At 37.1% G+C, this 14,931-nt stretch overlaps 1 protein-coding gene across 4 annotated transcripts in view; it reads left to right on the forward strand.

The window, feature by feature from the left end:
• Nucleotides 1–14,931, forward strand: part of KIAA1328 (KIAA1328 ortholog) — a 397,521-nt gene that overhangs the window by 242,884 nt on the left and 139,706 nt on the right. For all 4 annotated transcript variants that reach the window (XM_030925946.1, XM_010385375.2, XM_030925948.1 and 1 more), the window contains one exon: nucleotides 5,124–5,785. In XM_030925946.1, the coding sequence (XP_030781806.1) occupies nucleotides 5,124–5,785 (662 nt within the window). The remainder of the gene's footprint in view (nucleotides 1–5,123; nucleotides 5,786–14,931) is intronic.

Below are 14,931 nucleotides of genomic sequence, written 5' to 3' on the forward strand. Positions count from 1 at the left end.
TCACTGTAATAGCCTTCATTCTTTTATCATAGGATAAGAAACATGATGTCAGCTGTGTATCTCTGTTAGTTGATACTTTTTACCCATCAGTCCATCATTTGCAACTATTGCGAAATAAATTGGTGGGATTTTTCTCCCCTTATACTAGGGATCTCATTTATTCTCATTCATTTGTTTTATGTCTGTGGAGTAGCTAGCCATTTCAATTGTTTTAAATTACTTTTTATTTGACAGGAGGCATGGTAGCCTGAAAATACGCACCCCCCAAATATGACCATGTCTTAATTCCCAAATGTCACATTATGTGTTACAAGGTACTTTGTAATGCAAGAGACTTTGCAGATGTGATTAAGGCTCTTGAGAGGGGGAGATTAACTGTATTACCCAGGTAGGCCCAATCAAATCCAAGCGGTCCTTCTAAGAAGGAGCAGAAGAAGTCAGAGGAGAAGGCAATGTGTGATGATGATGGAAGCAGGAGTTGGAGTGATACACCATGAAGATGGAGGAAGGGCTATAAAAAGTGAGAAATACAGGTAGCCACTAGAAGCTATAAAAGGCAAGGAGGCTGATTCTGTCTTCTGAGCCAAAGGAATTAGCCTTCCCAACATCTTGACTTCAGCCCGGTGAAACAGATTTCTAATTTCTGACCTCCAGAATTGTAAGATAATACATTTGTGTTATTGTAAGCCACAAAGTTTGTGCTAAGTTGTTATAGCCACAGTAGGAAACTAATACAGAAGTTGTAATATATTTGTTTACAGAAGAAGTCGTATTTCTGTTGCAGCATTGAGCAAATAAGCTTCCCTTAGCATTCAAATAATTGTGCGTGAAAAAGACTATTTCAGAGGATATGGATAGAAGATTAAGAATTTTTTCTTCTTTGGTTAATATAAGTGTTCAGTACACAGAAGATTTTTTGGATTTGTTTGAATAGAAATAGAAAATGGCAAGAAAGTAAAGTGTTAACGTAAATGGACTTTGAATGAAAGCCTAAGGGAAGATGAAGTGTTAGTGGAAGCTGTCGGATATTTCAATTGTTTACGTCTGCTTAGTTTCTTTCTCTTATCTTCTCTTTAGCTTTCACTAAAAACTAAATCAAAACCACATGATTATCTCAATACATGCAGAAAAGGCCTTTGACAAAATTCAACAGCCCTTCATGCTAAAAACACTCAATAAATTCGGTATTGATGGAACGTATCTCACGTATCTCAAAATAATAAGAGCTATTTATGACAAACCCACAGCCAATATCATACTGAATGGGCAAAAACTGGAAAAATTCCCTTTGAAAACTGGCACAAGACAGGGATGCCCTCTCTCACCACTCCTATTCAACATAGTGTTGGAAGTTCTGGCTAGGGCAATCAGGCAAGAGAAAGAAATCAAGGGTATTCAGTTAGGAAAAGAAGAAGTAAAATTGTCCCTGTTTGCAGATGACATGATTGTATATCTAGAAAACCCCATTGTCTCAGCCCAAAATCTCCTTAAGCTGATAAGAAACTTCAGCAAAGTCTCAAGATCCAAAATTAATGTGCAAAAATCAAAAGCATTCTCAGGATACAAAATTAATGTGCAAAAATCAAAAGCATTCTTATACACTAGTAACAGTCATACAGAGAGCCAAATCATGAATGAACTTCCATTCACAATTGCTTCAAAGAGAATAAAAGACCTAGGAATCCAACGTACAAGGGATGTAAAGGACCTCTTCAAGGAGAACTACAAACCACTGCTCAGCGAAATAAGAGAGGACACAAACAAATGGAAGAACATACCATGCTCATGGATAGGAAGAATCAATATCGTGAAAATGGCCATACTGCCCAAGGTTATTTATAGATTCAATGCCATCCCCATCAAGCTACCAATGAGTTTCTTCACAGAATTGGAAAAAACTGCTTTAAAGTTCATATGGAACCAAAAAAGAGCCCGTATTGCCAAGACAATCCTAAGTCAAAAGAACAAAGCTGGAGGCATCACGCTACCTGACTTCAAACTATACTACAAGGCTACAGTAACCAAAACAGCATGGTACTGGTACCAAAACAGAGATATAGACCAATGGAACAGAACAGAGCCCTCAGAAATAATACCACACATCTACAGACATCTGATCTTTGACAAATGTGAGAGAAACAAGAAATGGGGAAAGGATTCCCTATTTAATAAATGATGCTGGGAAAATTGGCTAGCCATAAGTAGAAAGCTGAAACTGGATCCTTTCCTTACTCCTTATACGAAAATTAATTCAAGATGGATTAGAGACTTAAATGTTAGACCTAATACCATAAAAACCCTAGAAGAAAAGCGAGGTAATACCATTCAGGACATAGGCATGGGCAAGGACTTCATGTCTAAAACACCAAAAGCAACGGCAACAAAAGCCAAAATTGACAAATGGCATCTAATTAAACTAAAGAGCTTCTGCACAGCAAAAGAAACTACCATCAGAGTGAACAGGCAACCCACAGAATGGGACAAAATTTTTGCAATCTACTCATCAGATAAAGGGCTAATATCCAGAACCTACAAAGAACTCAAACAAATTTACAAGAAAAAAGCAAACAACCCCATCAAAAAGTGGGCAAAGGATATGAACAGACATTTCTCAAAAGAAGACATTCATACAGCCAATAGACACATGAAAAAATGCTCATCACCACTGGCCATCAGAGAAATGCAAATCAAAACCACAATGAGATATCATCTCACACCAGTTAGAATGGCAATCATTAAAAAGTCAGGAAACAACAGGTGCTGGAGAGGATGTGGAGAAATAGGAACACTTTTACACTGTTGGTGGGATTGTAAACTAGTTCAACCATTATGGAAAACAGTATGGCGATTCCTCAAGGATCTAGAACTAGAAGTACCATATGACCCAGCCATCCCATTACTGGGTATATACCCAAACGATTATAAGTCATGCTGCTATAAAGACACATGCACACGTATGTTTATTGCAGCACTATTTACAATAGCAAACACTTGGAATCAACCCAAATGTCCATCAGTGACAGACTGGATGAAGAAAATGTGGCACATACACACCATGGAATACTATGCAGCCATAAAAAAGGATGAGTTTGTGTCCTTTGTAGGGACATGGATGCAGCTGGAAACCATCATTCTCAGCAAACTATCGCAAGAACAGAAAACTAAACACCGCATGTTCTCACTCACAGGTGGGAACTGAACAGTGAGATCACTTGGACTTGGGAAGGGGAACATGACACACCGGGGCCTATCATGGGGAGCGTGGAGGGGGGAGGGATTGCACTGAGAGTTTTACTTGATGTAAATGATGAGTTGACGGGTGCTGACGAGTTGATGGGTGCAGCACACCAACATGGCACAAGTATACATATGTAACAAACCTGCACGTTACGCACATGTACCCTAGAACTTAAAGTTTAATAATAATAAAATTAAATTTTTAAAAAGGGGGGAGAAAATACATAATTTTGCTTGTATTTGCATAAAGAAACTCTAGAAAAATGCCAAAAAAGGTATTAAAATTGACTGTCTTTCTAAGTGGCGAATAAGTGAAAGTTGATTCTCACTTATTGTTTTATAATTGTATTTGCACTCTTTGGCTATTTAAACTATGTACAGGTACTTTGGGGACATAATAAAACAAATTTTAAAATTCAAAAAAAAAAAAAAAAAAGACTGAATCTATGTATCTGGAGTAAAAAGGCCTTGGAAAACAAGGCCTCTCCCTCCATAAGTGGATTTGTTCCTTTCAGATTTGTGTTAAAGGTTATACTCTGACTGCTCAAAAGAAATAACAGCTGGTAGGAATAACACATTTTCAAACAACCCATCTTGCTAGTTAAGTAATTGGACTTGGAGGCCCTTTTTTGCTGTGCTCCAGATCTAAATTGAGGGGAAGTTATTATGTTATAAAGGACTACCCTTGGAAGAGTCTGATCATTATCTTTCATTATTATTTTGTTAATTACAAGTGTCCACCTTCATGGGCAAGTTGCTCTTCTGTAACACACACAACATTTACATTAAACTATAATATTTCATTTTGGACAACCTGGAACCTAGATATACCATGTTTCTGAAATACACTGTGAAGAAAAGCTGCTTAGTCATACTAAGTAATGATGTTCACAGATGAGCTAAGTATAACAACTCAACCTTCCCAAGCTAAGCTCAACAGTAAGGGAGATGGAGATGTTCCATGATACAGACCAACAGTTTTCAAAGTGTGGTCCCAGATCAGCAACATGAGCAAATTCTCTGAGTCTGCTCCAGACAGAAAGATTTGGAAACTCTGGGGATTAAGCTATAGTTTCATGTTTAACAAGCACTCTCCAGGTTATTCTGCTACACATTAAAGTTTGAGAATCACTGATATAGATTAAGTTTTGTTCTCACCGATAGAACAGACTTACAGCTAAAATGTTGGAAAATCTGACTTTATTGACATGTCAGAGATAATTTGCAACTGCTTCCTTTCTGCCCAAATTCTATCAGACTAATCACTTGAATAGATTAATTGAAAAATCACTTACGTTTGTAGATGAAATTAAATACTTTTTGTATTTAACTGCTTTTGGTTAGAATCCTATTTTGTTGAAAGTGGTTGTTTTTATCTGTGTTCTGTAAAGATATTTATAAACCCTCATCAAAGTTCTACCAGTAAGTCACATTCTATTCAGTATAAGGTGAAATGTTTTACATCAAATCTCATGCCGTGTAATGGCAAAGAATATTTAAGGTGACTGAATGGATTTCTTGGCTCAGTATTCAAAAGTAAACATTTTAAGATGTTAATGTTTAAGGCTTTTACCTCTTCTCAAAATTGATTTTATGTAACTCTCATTATTTGCAACTCCTGAAATCACCAAAGATCTTGCTTAAGCAACATGTAGCAGCAACTTATTTTTCTTATCTTTATATGGATTTACGGAAGTGTAGATTGTTTGATAATGGATGTAGCTTTGGGGCACAAGTCTGTTTAACTGTGTGAATGCTATAATTTAATATTTAAGACAAAACAACTTTGGCTTGGTAAACATATATCACTGATTTCTGAAAAACTGAATGAAAGAACTTGTTATATTGTGTTCTTATTTGACAGGTGATCTTATGGTTCTTTCTAGGTATCCAATAGAAAAAGCACTCTCCAGTGTTCATCTGTGGAACTGGATGGTTCCTACTTGAGTGTAGCCAGACCGCAGACCTACTATCAAACTAAGCAAAGACCTAAGTCTGCAATCCAGGATTCAGCTTCAGAATCCCTTATAGCATTTAGGAATAATTCTTTGAAACCAGTAACCCTTCATCATCCCAAAGATGATCTAGGTAAGATACCATCAGAGACCACAACATGTAATTACGAATCTCCAGGGAGAAAACCAGTAGATGCAGTCCCAACAGAGAAAATGCCACAAGAAGAATTGCACATGAAGGAATGTCCACACCTTAAGCCTGCTCCTAGTCAGTGCTGTGGTCATAGACTTGCTGCAGATCGTGTTCATGAGAGCCATTCTACAAACATGGCCCCTCAACATCCTAAGACACATCCAGAATCATGCAGTTATTGTGGGCTGTCTTGGGCATCTCTGTTGCATGGTGGAGGGGCGCTGCAACCAAATGAAGCTTTGAAAAAGCAGATCTCAGAAGATAGAAAGCAGCAACTGATGCTTCAGAAAATGGAGCTGGAAATTGAAAAGGAACGCCTTCAGCATCTGCTGGCCCAGCAGGAGACAAAGCTTCTTCTAAAACAGCAACAGCTTCACCAGTCTCGACTGGATTACAATTGGTGAGTACTGCCTGTTCTTTTTCTTTCTTTCTTTCTTTATTTTGAGACGAAGTCTTGCCCTATTGCCCAGGCTGGAGTGCAGCGGCACGATCTCAGCTCACTGCAGCCTCCGCCTCCCAAGTTCAAGCAGTTCTCTGTCTCAGCTTCCTGAGTAGCTGGGATTACAGGCGCCCGCTACCACACATGGCTAAGTTTCGTATTTTTAGTAGAGACGGGGTTTCACCGTCTTGGCCAGGCTGGTCTTGAACTCCTGACCTCGTGATCTACCCTACCCGCCTAGAACTTCCAAAGTGCTGGGATTACAGGCGTGAGCTACCGCACCTGGCCGAGTCCTGCCTCTTCTTTTAGCAACGTCTGTAGTTTGAAGAACACAGTGTCAAATTGCTGTATTACTATAGCAGATGTGTAGAACCAGAGGTTCTTCTGGATCTTGGCTTGCTCAAGATGCGTATCAGTTACGTCTACTAAGTAAATTCCCCTTTATTCTTTGAAAGACTTCAAAGATTACCTTGCCTTCCAAACTGATAGCTTAGAATATCTATTTCTGAGCAGTCTGGTGTAATTTTTGCTGGGTTCCAAAGACATTTTAAAATGATCTTACCATTATGCAGAATCCTTGGCTGTTTGATATCATTGTGGACAATATTAGGCATTAAGTAAAAGCTTGAGATTTCGGGGTGTGGAATTAGATTGTAAAGCAGTGAGATTAGCTGTCATCATTCCAAATTTATGTCTACCTGCCATAATATAAAATATAACAAGTGATGGGAGTCTTCTAAATTTAACCCTTTCTGGCCGTGAAGCATGACCTGTTGAATGACGAATTCTCATAAACCCATCCACATGTGGGCTGTTCTTCCCTTAACAGTTCTTCCTAAGAACAGTGCTTGAAAAGCTGAATTGCTAATTTGTTATTATATAGTGTTTCTTTTCTCCACATCCTTATTGACATTTGGTATTGTCATTAATTTTTATTTTACCTCCTCTAATATGTGTATAGTGACATTTCATTGCAGTCTTAATTTGCATTTCACTAATGGCTAATGATGTTGAACATCTTTTTGTGTGTGTGCTTGTTTGTCCTCCTATCTTCTTCAGTAAATTCTCTCTTCAGTTTTGCCCATATTCTAATTGGATCATTTGGGTGTTTTGCTGTTTGCAGAGTTCTTCATATATCTAGATATAAGTCCTTTGTCAGATATGTGAGTAGCAAATATTTTCTCCCAGTCTGTAGCTTGTCTGTTCTTGTTTATCTTTAATTTTTTTTTCTTTTGGTAAAGACAGGTTCTCACTGTTGCCCAGGGTGGTTTGAACTTAAACAATTTTCCTGCCTCAGCCTCCTAAACCTGGAATTACAGGTTTGAGCCACTGCTCCTGACTCTGCCTTTTCAATTGCTTAATAGGATCTTTCACAGAGCAAAAATTTTTAATTTTAATAAAGTCCAATTTATCCACTTTTTCTGTTATGGATTATGTAAAGTTTTATCATAGATAGATGTTGAATTTTGTCAAATACCTTTTATGAATTTTGTCAAGTATCTTTTATGATTATATGCTTTTCTTATTTGCCCTGTTAATATGGTGAATTACATAGATTTTTAAATATTAAACCAGCCTTGCATCCCTGAAATAAACCCCACTCGGTCATAATGTATGATTTTAAAAATGTTACTGAATTCCATGTACTAATATTTGTTGAGAATATTTGCATCAGTTTTGTTTTGTTTTTTTTTTTTGAGACAGAGTCTTGCTCTGTCACCCAGGCTGGAGTGCAGTGGTGTGATCTTAGCCCACTGTAACCTCTACCTACTGCGTTCAAGAGATTCTCATGCCTCAGCCTCCTGAGTAGCTGGAATTACAGGCGTGAGCCATTGTGTCTGGCCTATTTGCATTAGTTTTGATGAGGGATATTGTTCTGTTGTTTTCCGTTTTTTTTTTTCCCCCTTTGTCCTTGTCTTGTTTCGGTATCAAGGTAACGCAGGCCTCATAAAATGAGTTGGGACATGTTTGCTCTGCTTCTGCTTTCTGAAAGAGATTGTGTAGAATTGGTGTTAATTCTTCCATAAATGTTTAGTAGAATTCTCCAGTGAAACCATCTGGACGTGGAGATTTATTTTTTGAGACTGTAAATTCCAAGTTTAATTTCCTTTATACTTACAAGGCTATTCAAATTATCTATTGGATAATCTACCCTGCCACAGGTTTATTTTAATTATCTTTCAAATAACTGGCTTTTTGTTTCATTTAGTTTTTGTTATTTTTCTGTTTTCAATTTCATTGGTTTCTGCTCTTTATTATTTTCTTCCTTCTGCTTGCTTTAAATTTACTTTGCTCTTCTTTTTTCCTAATTTGTTAAGGTGAAAGCATATTGATTTGAGACTTTTTCACTTTTCTACTGGAAACATTTAGTGCTCTAAATTCCCTTCTCGGCACTGATTCAGCTGTGTCCCACAAATTTTGATATGTTGCATTTTCATATTCATCCAATTCAGTGTTTTTTTGGGGTATCTTTTGAAACTTCCTATTTGACTCATGGGTTATTTAGAAGTGCTATATTTAGTTTCCAAGTTCTTAAAGATTTTCCTGTTTTATTTCTGTTACTGATTTTTAGTTTGACACCACTGTGCTCACATAACACACTGTATAATTTTCATTGTTTCAGACTCGTTGAAGTTTGTTTAAGGACCCTAGGGTATGTTCTGTCTTGATATATGTTCCACGATGTTTGAAAAGAATATATATTCTGCTGTTGAGTGGAGTGTTCTGTAAATTAGATCCTATTATTTGACAGTATTGTTGAATTCTTCTATATTCTGGCTGATTTTCTACCTACATCTATCACTTATTGACAGAGGGGTTTTGAAATCTCCAGGTGCAATTATGATATATCTATTATCTATTTTTCCTGTTAGTTCTATTAGTATTTGTTTTATATATTTATACCTCTGTTATTTGCTGCTTACGCATTTAAATTTGCTGTGTCTTCTTGGCAGATCAGCCATCTTGTCACTATGTAATGTCTTTCTCGGTTCCTATTTTTTTTGTTGTTTTTGTTTTTGTTTTTTGTGATGGAGTCTCACTCTGTCACCGAGGCTGGAGTGCAGTGGCACTGTGTTGGCTCACTGCAACCTCCGTCTCCTGGGTTCAAGCAATTCTCCTGCCTTAGCCTCCCAAATAGCTGGGATTACAGGCGCCCACTACCATGTCTGGCTAGTTTATATATATGTATATATATGTTTTTTTTTAGTAGAAATGGGGTTTCACCGTGTTGGCCAGGCTCGTCTCTAACTGCTAACCTCAGGTGATCCACCTACCTCGTAATCTTTTTTTATCTAAAGTCTCCTTTACCCGATATTAATATAGCCATTCTTACTTTCATTTTATTAAGGTTTTCAAGGTATGTGTTCTTCCATCCTTTTACTTTCACCATATATATGTTGTGATTTTGAATTCAGTTTCTTAGACACAGCATTTATTTAAGTCAGCCAGTTTCTTTTAATTGGTATGTCATGTTCAGAAATTTACTTTTTTTTTTTTTTTTTTTTGGTTTGACAAGCTCTCACTCTGTTGCCCATGCTGGAGTGCAGTGACATGATCATGGCTCACTGCTGCAGCCTTGACCTCCTGGGCTCAGGTGATCCTCCTGCCTCAGTTTCCTGAATAGCTGGAACTACAGGCGTGTGCCACCATGCCAAGCTAATTTTTGTTTTTTGTAGAGATGGGGTTTCGCCATTTTGCTCAAGCTGGTCTTGAGCTGCTAGGCTCAAGCAGTCTCCCTACTTCAGCCTTCCAAAGTGCTGGGATTACAGGCATGAGACACTGTACCTGGCCCAGACACTTACTTTTAATGTAAATTGTATATGATTTCCCATATAGTTGGCCCTCCATATCCCTGGAGTCAACCAACTGTGGATTGAAAATATTTGGGGGCAATAAATAATGCAATAATAAAACTATTATAAATAAAAAATATAGTATAGCAAATATTTACATAGCATTGACATTATAGTAGGTATTACCAGTATTATAAGTAATGTAGAGATGATTTAAATTATACCAGAGGATGTGCAAAGATTATATATACATACACATCACTTGAGTAAATCCGTGGGATTTTGGTATGGGAGAAGGTCTGGGACTAATACCCTGAGGATACCAAGAAACCACTGTAGTGTTTTTGAGTATATTTCTTTGAATAGATTTATTTTATTGGTTGCTCTAAATATTCTGTTAAACACATATAACTTATCAAAGTCTATTGGTGTCATATTTTATCAGTTTAAATTAAATGTAGAAATTTGATCTCCCTTTAAGTTCCCTTACCCTCCCCCATTTATAATTGTCTTAAAGAGTTTCTCATTGAGAATAGAACAAGAGAAATTTTACAATCTGAACAACAGAAATAGACTAAACCAAAAAAAACCTAAACAGAGTCTTTCATTAAGAACCACATCATAAAATATTATAATTTTTGCTTAAATCATCAAATTTAAAATAAGTTACAGAGTAATTTAGGAAAGTGAAGAGAAAAAATCTATTATATTTATCTGTATTTCTATTTTTTTCTATTGTTCTTCCTTCCTGATGTTCCAAGATTTCCTCTTTTATCTTTTGTTTTGTTGTTTTGTTTTTAGAGCTCTGTTAAACTGTTCGTTAGGGTAAGCCTGCAGTAGTTTTGCTTCGTATGAAAACGTTCTCATTTTTACATCATTTCTAAAGGCTATTACCATTGCTGAATATAGGATTCTGAGTTGACAGGGTTGCTTTTTTTTTTTTCTATCAGCACTTGAAAAATGTGACATTTTCTTCTGCCCCCTGATGTTTTCCACAGTCATTTGCATTATTTTTCTCTATACATAAAATATAATTTCTCTTTTGCTTTTTAAAGTTTTTTTTGTCTTTAGTTTTAAGAAATTTCACTGTGATATGTCTTCACATGGATTTCTTTATCCTATAAAAACTTTGATCAGCTTCTTGATTTATAGTTTTGTGTCTTTTGTCAAATTTAGGAAGTTTTCTCTAATTATTTTTTTCTAATACTTTTTGAACCTCATGCCCTCCTCTGGCTAGCTAATGACATAAATTTACAATCTTTTGTTATGGCTCCACATTTTTTTTTAATTTTACTTTAAGTTCCGGGATATGTGTGCAGAGTGTACAAGTTTGTTACATAGGTATACGGGTGCCACAGTGGTTTGCTGCACCTATTGACCCATTTTCTAAGTTCCTTCCCCTTGCCCCGGACTCCCCAACGGGCTCTGGTGTGTGTTGTTCTCCTCCTTGTGTCCATGTGTTCTCATTGTTCAACTCCCACTTATGAGTGAGAACATGTGGTATTTGCTTTTCTGTTCCTGTGTTAGTTTGCTGAAGATGATGGCTTCCAGCTTCACCCATGTTCCTGCAAAGGACATGATCTCTGGCTAGCCATATGCAGAAAACTGAAACTGGACCTCTTCCTTACACCTTAGACAAAAATTAGCTCAAGATGGATGAAAGACTTAATGTAAAACCCAAAACCATAAAAACCCTAGAAGAAAACCTAGGCAATACCATTTGCGATATAGGCATGGGCAAAGACTTCATGATGAAAATGCTGAAAGCAATTGCAACAGAAGCCAAAATTGACACATGGGATCAAATTAAACTAAAGAGCTTCTGCACAGCAAAAGAAACTGTCATCAGAGTGAACAGGTAACCTACAGAATGGGAGAAAATTTTTGCAATCTACCCATCTGAGAAAGTTTCTAATATCCAGAATTTACAAGGAACTTAAACAAATTTACAAGGAAAAAACAATTCCATCAAAAAGTAGGCAAAGCATATGAACAGATACTTCTCAAAAGAAGACATTTATGCGACCAACAAACATATGAAAAAAAGCTCAATATCACTGATTATTAGAGAAATGCAAATCAAAACCACAGTGAGATACCATCTCACGCTAGTCAGAATGGCAACTATTAAAATGTTCCACATGTCTCTGACATTCTGTTTAGGCTTTTTTGTGTGTATTTAGTCTATTTATCTTTGTTGTTCAGATTGTGCAATTTCTCTTGTTCTATTCTCAAATTTCTGGTTCTTTCATTTGTCCTCTTCATTCTGTTTTTCAGCCAGTCCATTGAGTTTTTAAATTTTACTTATTGTCTTTTTCAGTTATCTTTTTTCCAGAGCTAAAATTTCCACTTAGTTCTTCTTTATGTTTTCTCTTTATTTTCAGAGACTTTCTGTTCTTTTCCTTTCTTTATTATTATTATTACTATTATACTTTAAGTTCTAGGGTACATGTGCATAACGTGCAGGTTTGTTACATATGTATACTTGTGCCATGTTGGTGTGCTGCACCCATCAACTCGTCAGCACCTGTCAACTCGTCATTTACATCAGGTATAACTCCCAGGGCAATCCCTCCCCCCCCCATGATAGGCCCCGGTGTGTCATGTTCCCCTTCCCAAGTCCAAGTGATCTCACTGTTCAGTTCCCACCTATGAGTGAGAACATGCGGTGTTTGGTTTTCTGTTCTTGTGATAGTTTGCTGAGAATGATGGTTTCCAGCTGCATCCATGTCCCTACAAAGGACACAAACTCATCCTTTTTTATGGCTGCATAATATTCCATGGTGTATATGTGCCACATTTTCTTCATCCAGTCTGTCACTGATGGACATTTGGGTTGATTCCAAGTCTTTGCTATTGTAAATAGTGCTGCAATAAACATACGTGTGCATGTGTCTTTATAGCAGCATGATTTATGATCCTTTGGGTATATACCCAGTAATGGGATGGCTGGGTCATATGGTACATCTAGTTCTAGATCCTTGAGGAATCGCCATACTGTTTTCCATAATGGTTGAACTAGTTTACAATCCCACCAACAGTGTAAAAGTGTTCCTATTTCTCCACATCCTCTCCAGAACTTGTTGTTTCCTGACTTTTTAATGATTGCCGTTCTAACTGGTGTGAGATGATATCTCATTGTGGTTTTGATTTGCATTTCTCTGATGGCCAGTGGTGATGAGCATTATTTCATGTGTCTGTTGGCTGTATGAATGTCTTCTTTTGAGAAATGTCTGTTCATATCCTTTGCCCACTTTTTGATGGGGTTTGTTTTTTTCTTGTAAATTTGTTTGAGTTCTTTGTAGGTTCTGGATATTAGCCCTTTGTCTGATGAGTAGATTGCAAAAATTTTGTCCCATTCTGTGGGTTGCCTGTTCACTCTGATGGTAGTTTCTTTTGCTGTGCAGAAGCTCTTTAGTTTAATTAGATGCCATTTGTCAATTTTGGCTTTTGTTGCCGTTGCTTTTGGTGTTTTAGACATGAAGTCCTTGCCCATGCCTATGTCCTGAATGGTATTACCTCGCTTTTCTTCTAGGGTTTTTATGGTATTAGGTCTAACATTTAAGTCTCTAATCCATCTTGAATTAATTTTCGTATAAGGAGTAAGGAAAGGATCCAGTTTCAGCTTTCTACTTATGGCTAGCCAATTTTCCCAGCACCATTTATTAAATAGGGAATCCTTTCCCCATTTCTTGTTTCTCTCACATTTATCAAAGATCAGATGTCTGTAGATGTGTGGTATTATTTCTGAGGGCTCTGTTCTGTTCCATTGGTCTATATCTCTGGTTTGATACCAGTACCATGCTGTTTTGGTTACTGTAGCCTTGTAGTATAGTTTGAAGTCAGGTAGCGTGATGCCTCCAGCTTTGTTCTTTTGACTTAGGATTGTCTTGGCAATACGGGCTCTTTTTTGGTTCCATATGAACTTTAAAGCAGTTTTTTCCAATTCTGTGAAGAAACTCATTGGTAGCTTGATGGGGATGGCATTGAATCTATAAATAACCTTGGGCAGTATGGCCATTTTCACGATATTGATTCTTCCTATCCATGAGGATGGTATGTTCTTCCATTTGTTTGTGTCCTCTTTTATTTCACTGAGCAGTGGTTTGTAGTTCTCCTTGAAGAGGTCCTTTACATCCCTTGTAAGGTGGATTCCTAGGTCCACCTTTTTTTATTTTATTCTCTTTGAAGCAATTGTGAATGGAAGTTCATTCATGATTTGGCTGTCTGTTTGTCTGTTACTGGTGTATAAGAATGCTTTTGATTTTTGCACATTAATTTTCTATCGTGAGACTTTGCTGAAGTTTCTTATCAGCTTAAGGAGATTTTGGGCTGAGACAATGGGGTTTTCTAAATATACAATCATATCATCTGCAAACAGGGACAATTTTACTTCTTCTTTTCCTAACTGAATACCCTTGATTTCTTTCTCTTGCCTGATTGCCCTAGCCAGAACTTCCAACACTATGTTGAATAGGAGTGGTGAGAGAGGGCATCCCTGTCTTGTGCCAGTTTTCAAAGGGAATTTTTCCAGTTTTTGCCCATTCAGTATGATATTGGCTGTGGGTTTGTCATAAATAGCTCTTATTATTTTGAGATACGTTCCATCAATACCGAATTTATTGAGCGTCTTTAGCATGAAGGGCTGTTGAATTTTGTCAAAGGCCTTTTCTGCATCTATTGAGATAATCATGTGGTTCTTGTCTTTGGTTCTGTTTATATGCTGGAATACGTTTATTGATTTGCGAATGTTGAACCAGCCTTGCATCCCAGGGATGAAGCCCACTTGATCATGGTGGATAAGCTTTTTGATATGCTGCTGAATCCAGTTTGCCAATATTTTATTGAGGATTTTTGCATCGATGTTCATCAGGGATATTGATCTAAAATTTTCTTTTTTTGTTGTGTCTCTGCCAGGCTTTGGTATCAGGATGATGTTGGCCTCATGAAATGAGTTAGGGAGGATTCCCTCTTTTTCTGTTGATTGGAATAGTTTCAGAAGGAATGGTACCAGCTCCTCCTTGTACCTCTGGTAGAATTCAGCTGTGAATCCATCTGGTCCTGGACTTTTTTTGGTTGGTAGGCTATTAATTATTGCCTCAATTTCAGAGCCTGCTATTGGTCTATTCAGGGATTCAACTTCTTCCTGGTTTAGTCTTGGGAGAGTGTAAGTGTCCAGGAAATTATCCATTTCTTCTAGATTTTCTAGTTGATTTGCGTAGAGGTGTTTATAGTATTCTCTGATGGTAGTTTGTATTTCTGTGGGGTCGGTGGTGATATCCCTTTTATCATTTTTTATTGCATCTATTTGAT

Source organism: Rhinopithecus roxellana, chromosome 21 (genome assembly GCF_007565055.1).
Source record: "Rhinopithecus roxellana isolate Shanxi Qingling chromosome 21, ASM756505v1, whole genome shotgun sequence".
Classification (NCBI taxonomy): Eukaryota; Metazoa; Chordata; class Mammalia; order Primates; family Cercopithecidae; genus Rhinopithecus; species Rhinopithecus roxellana.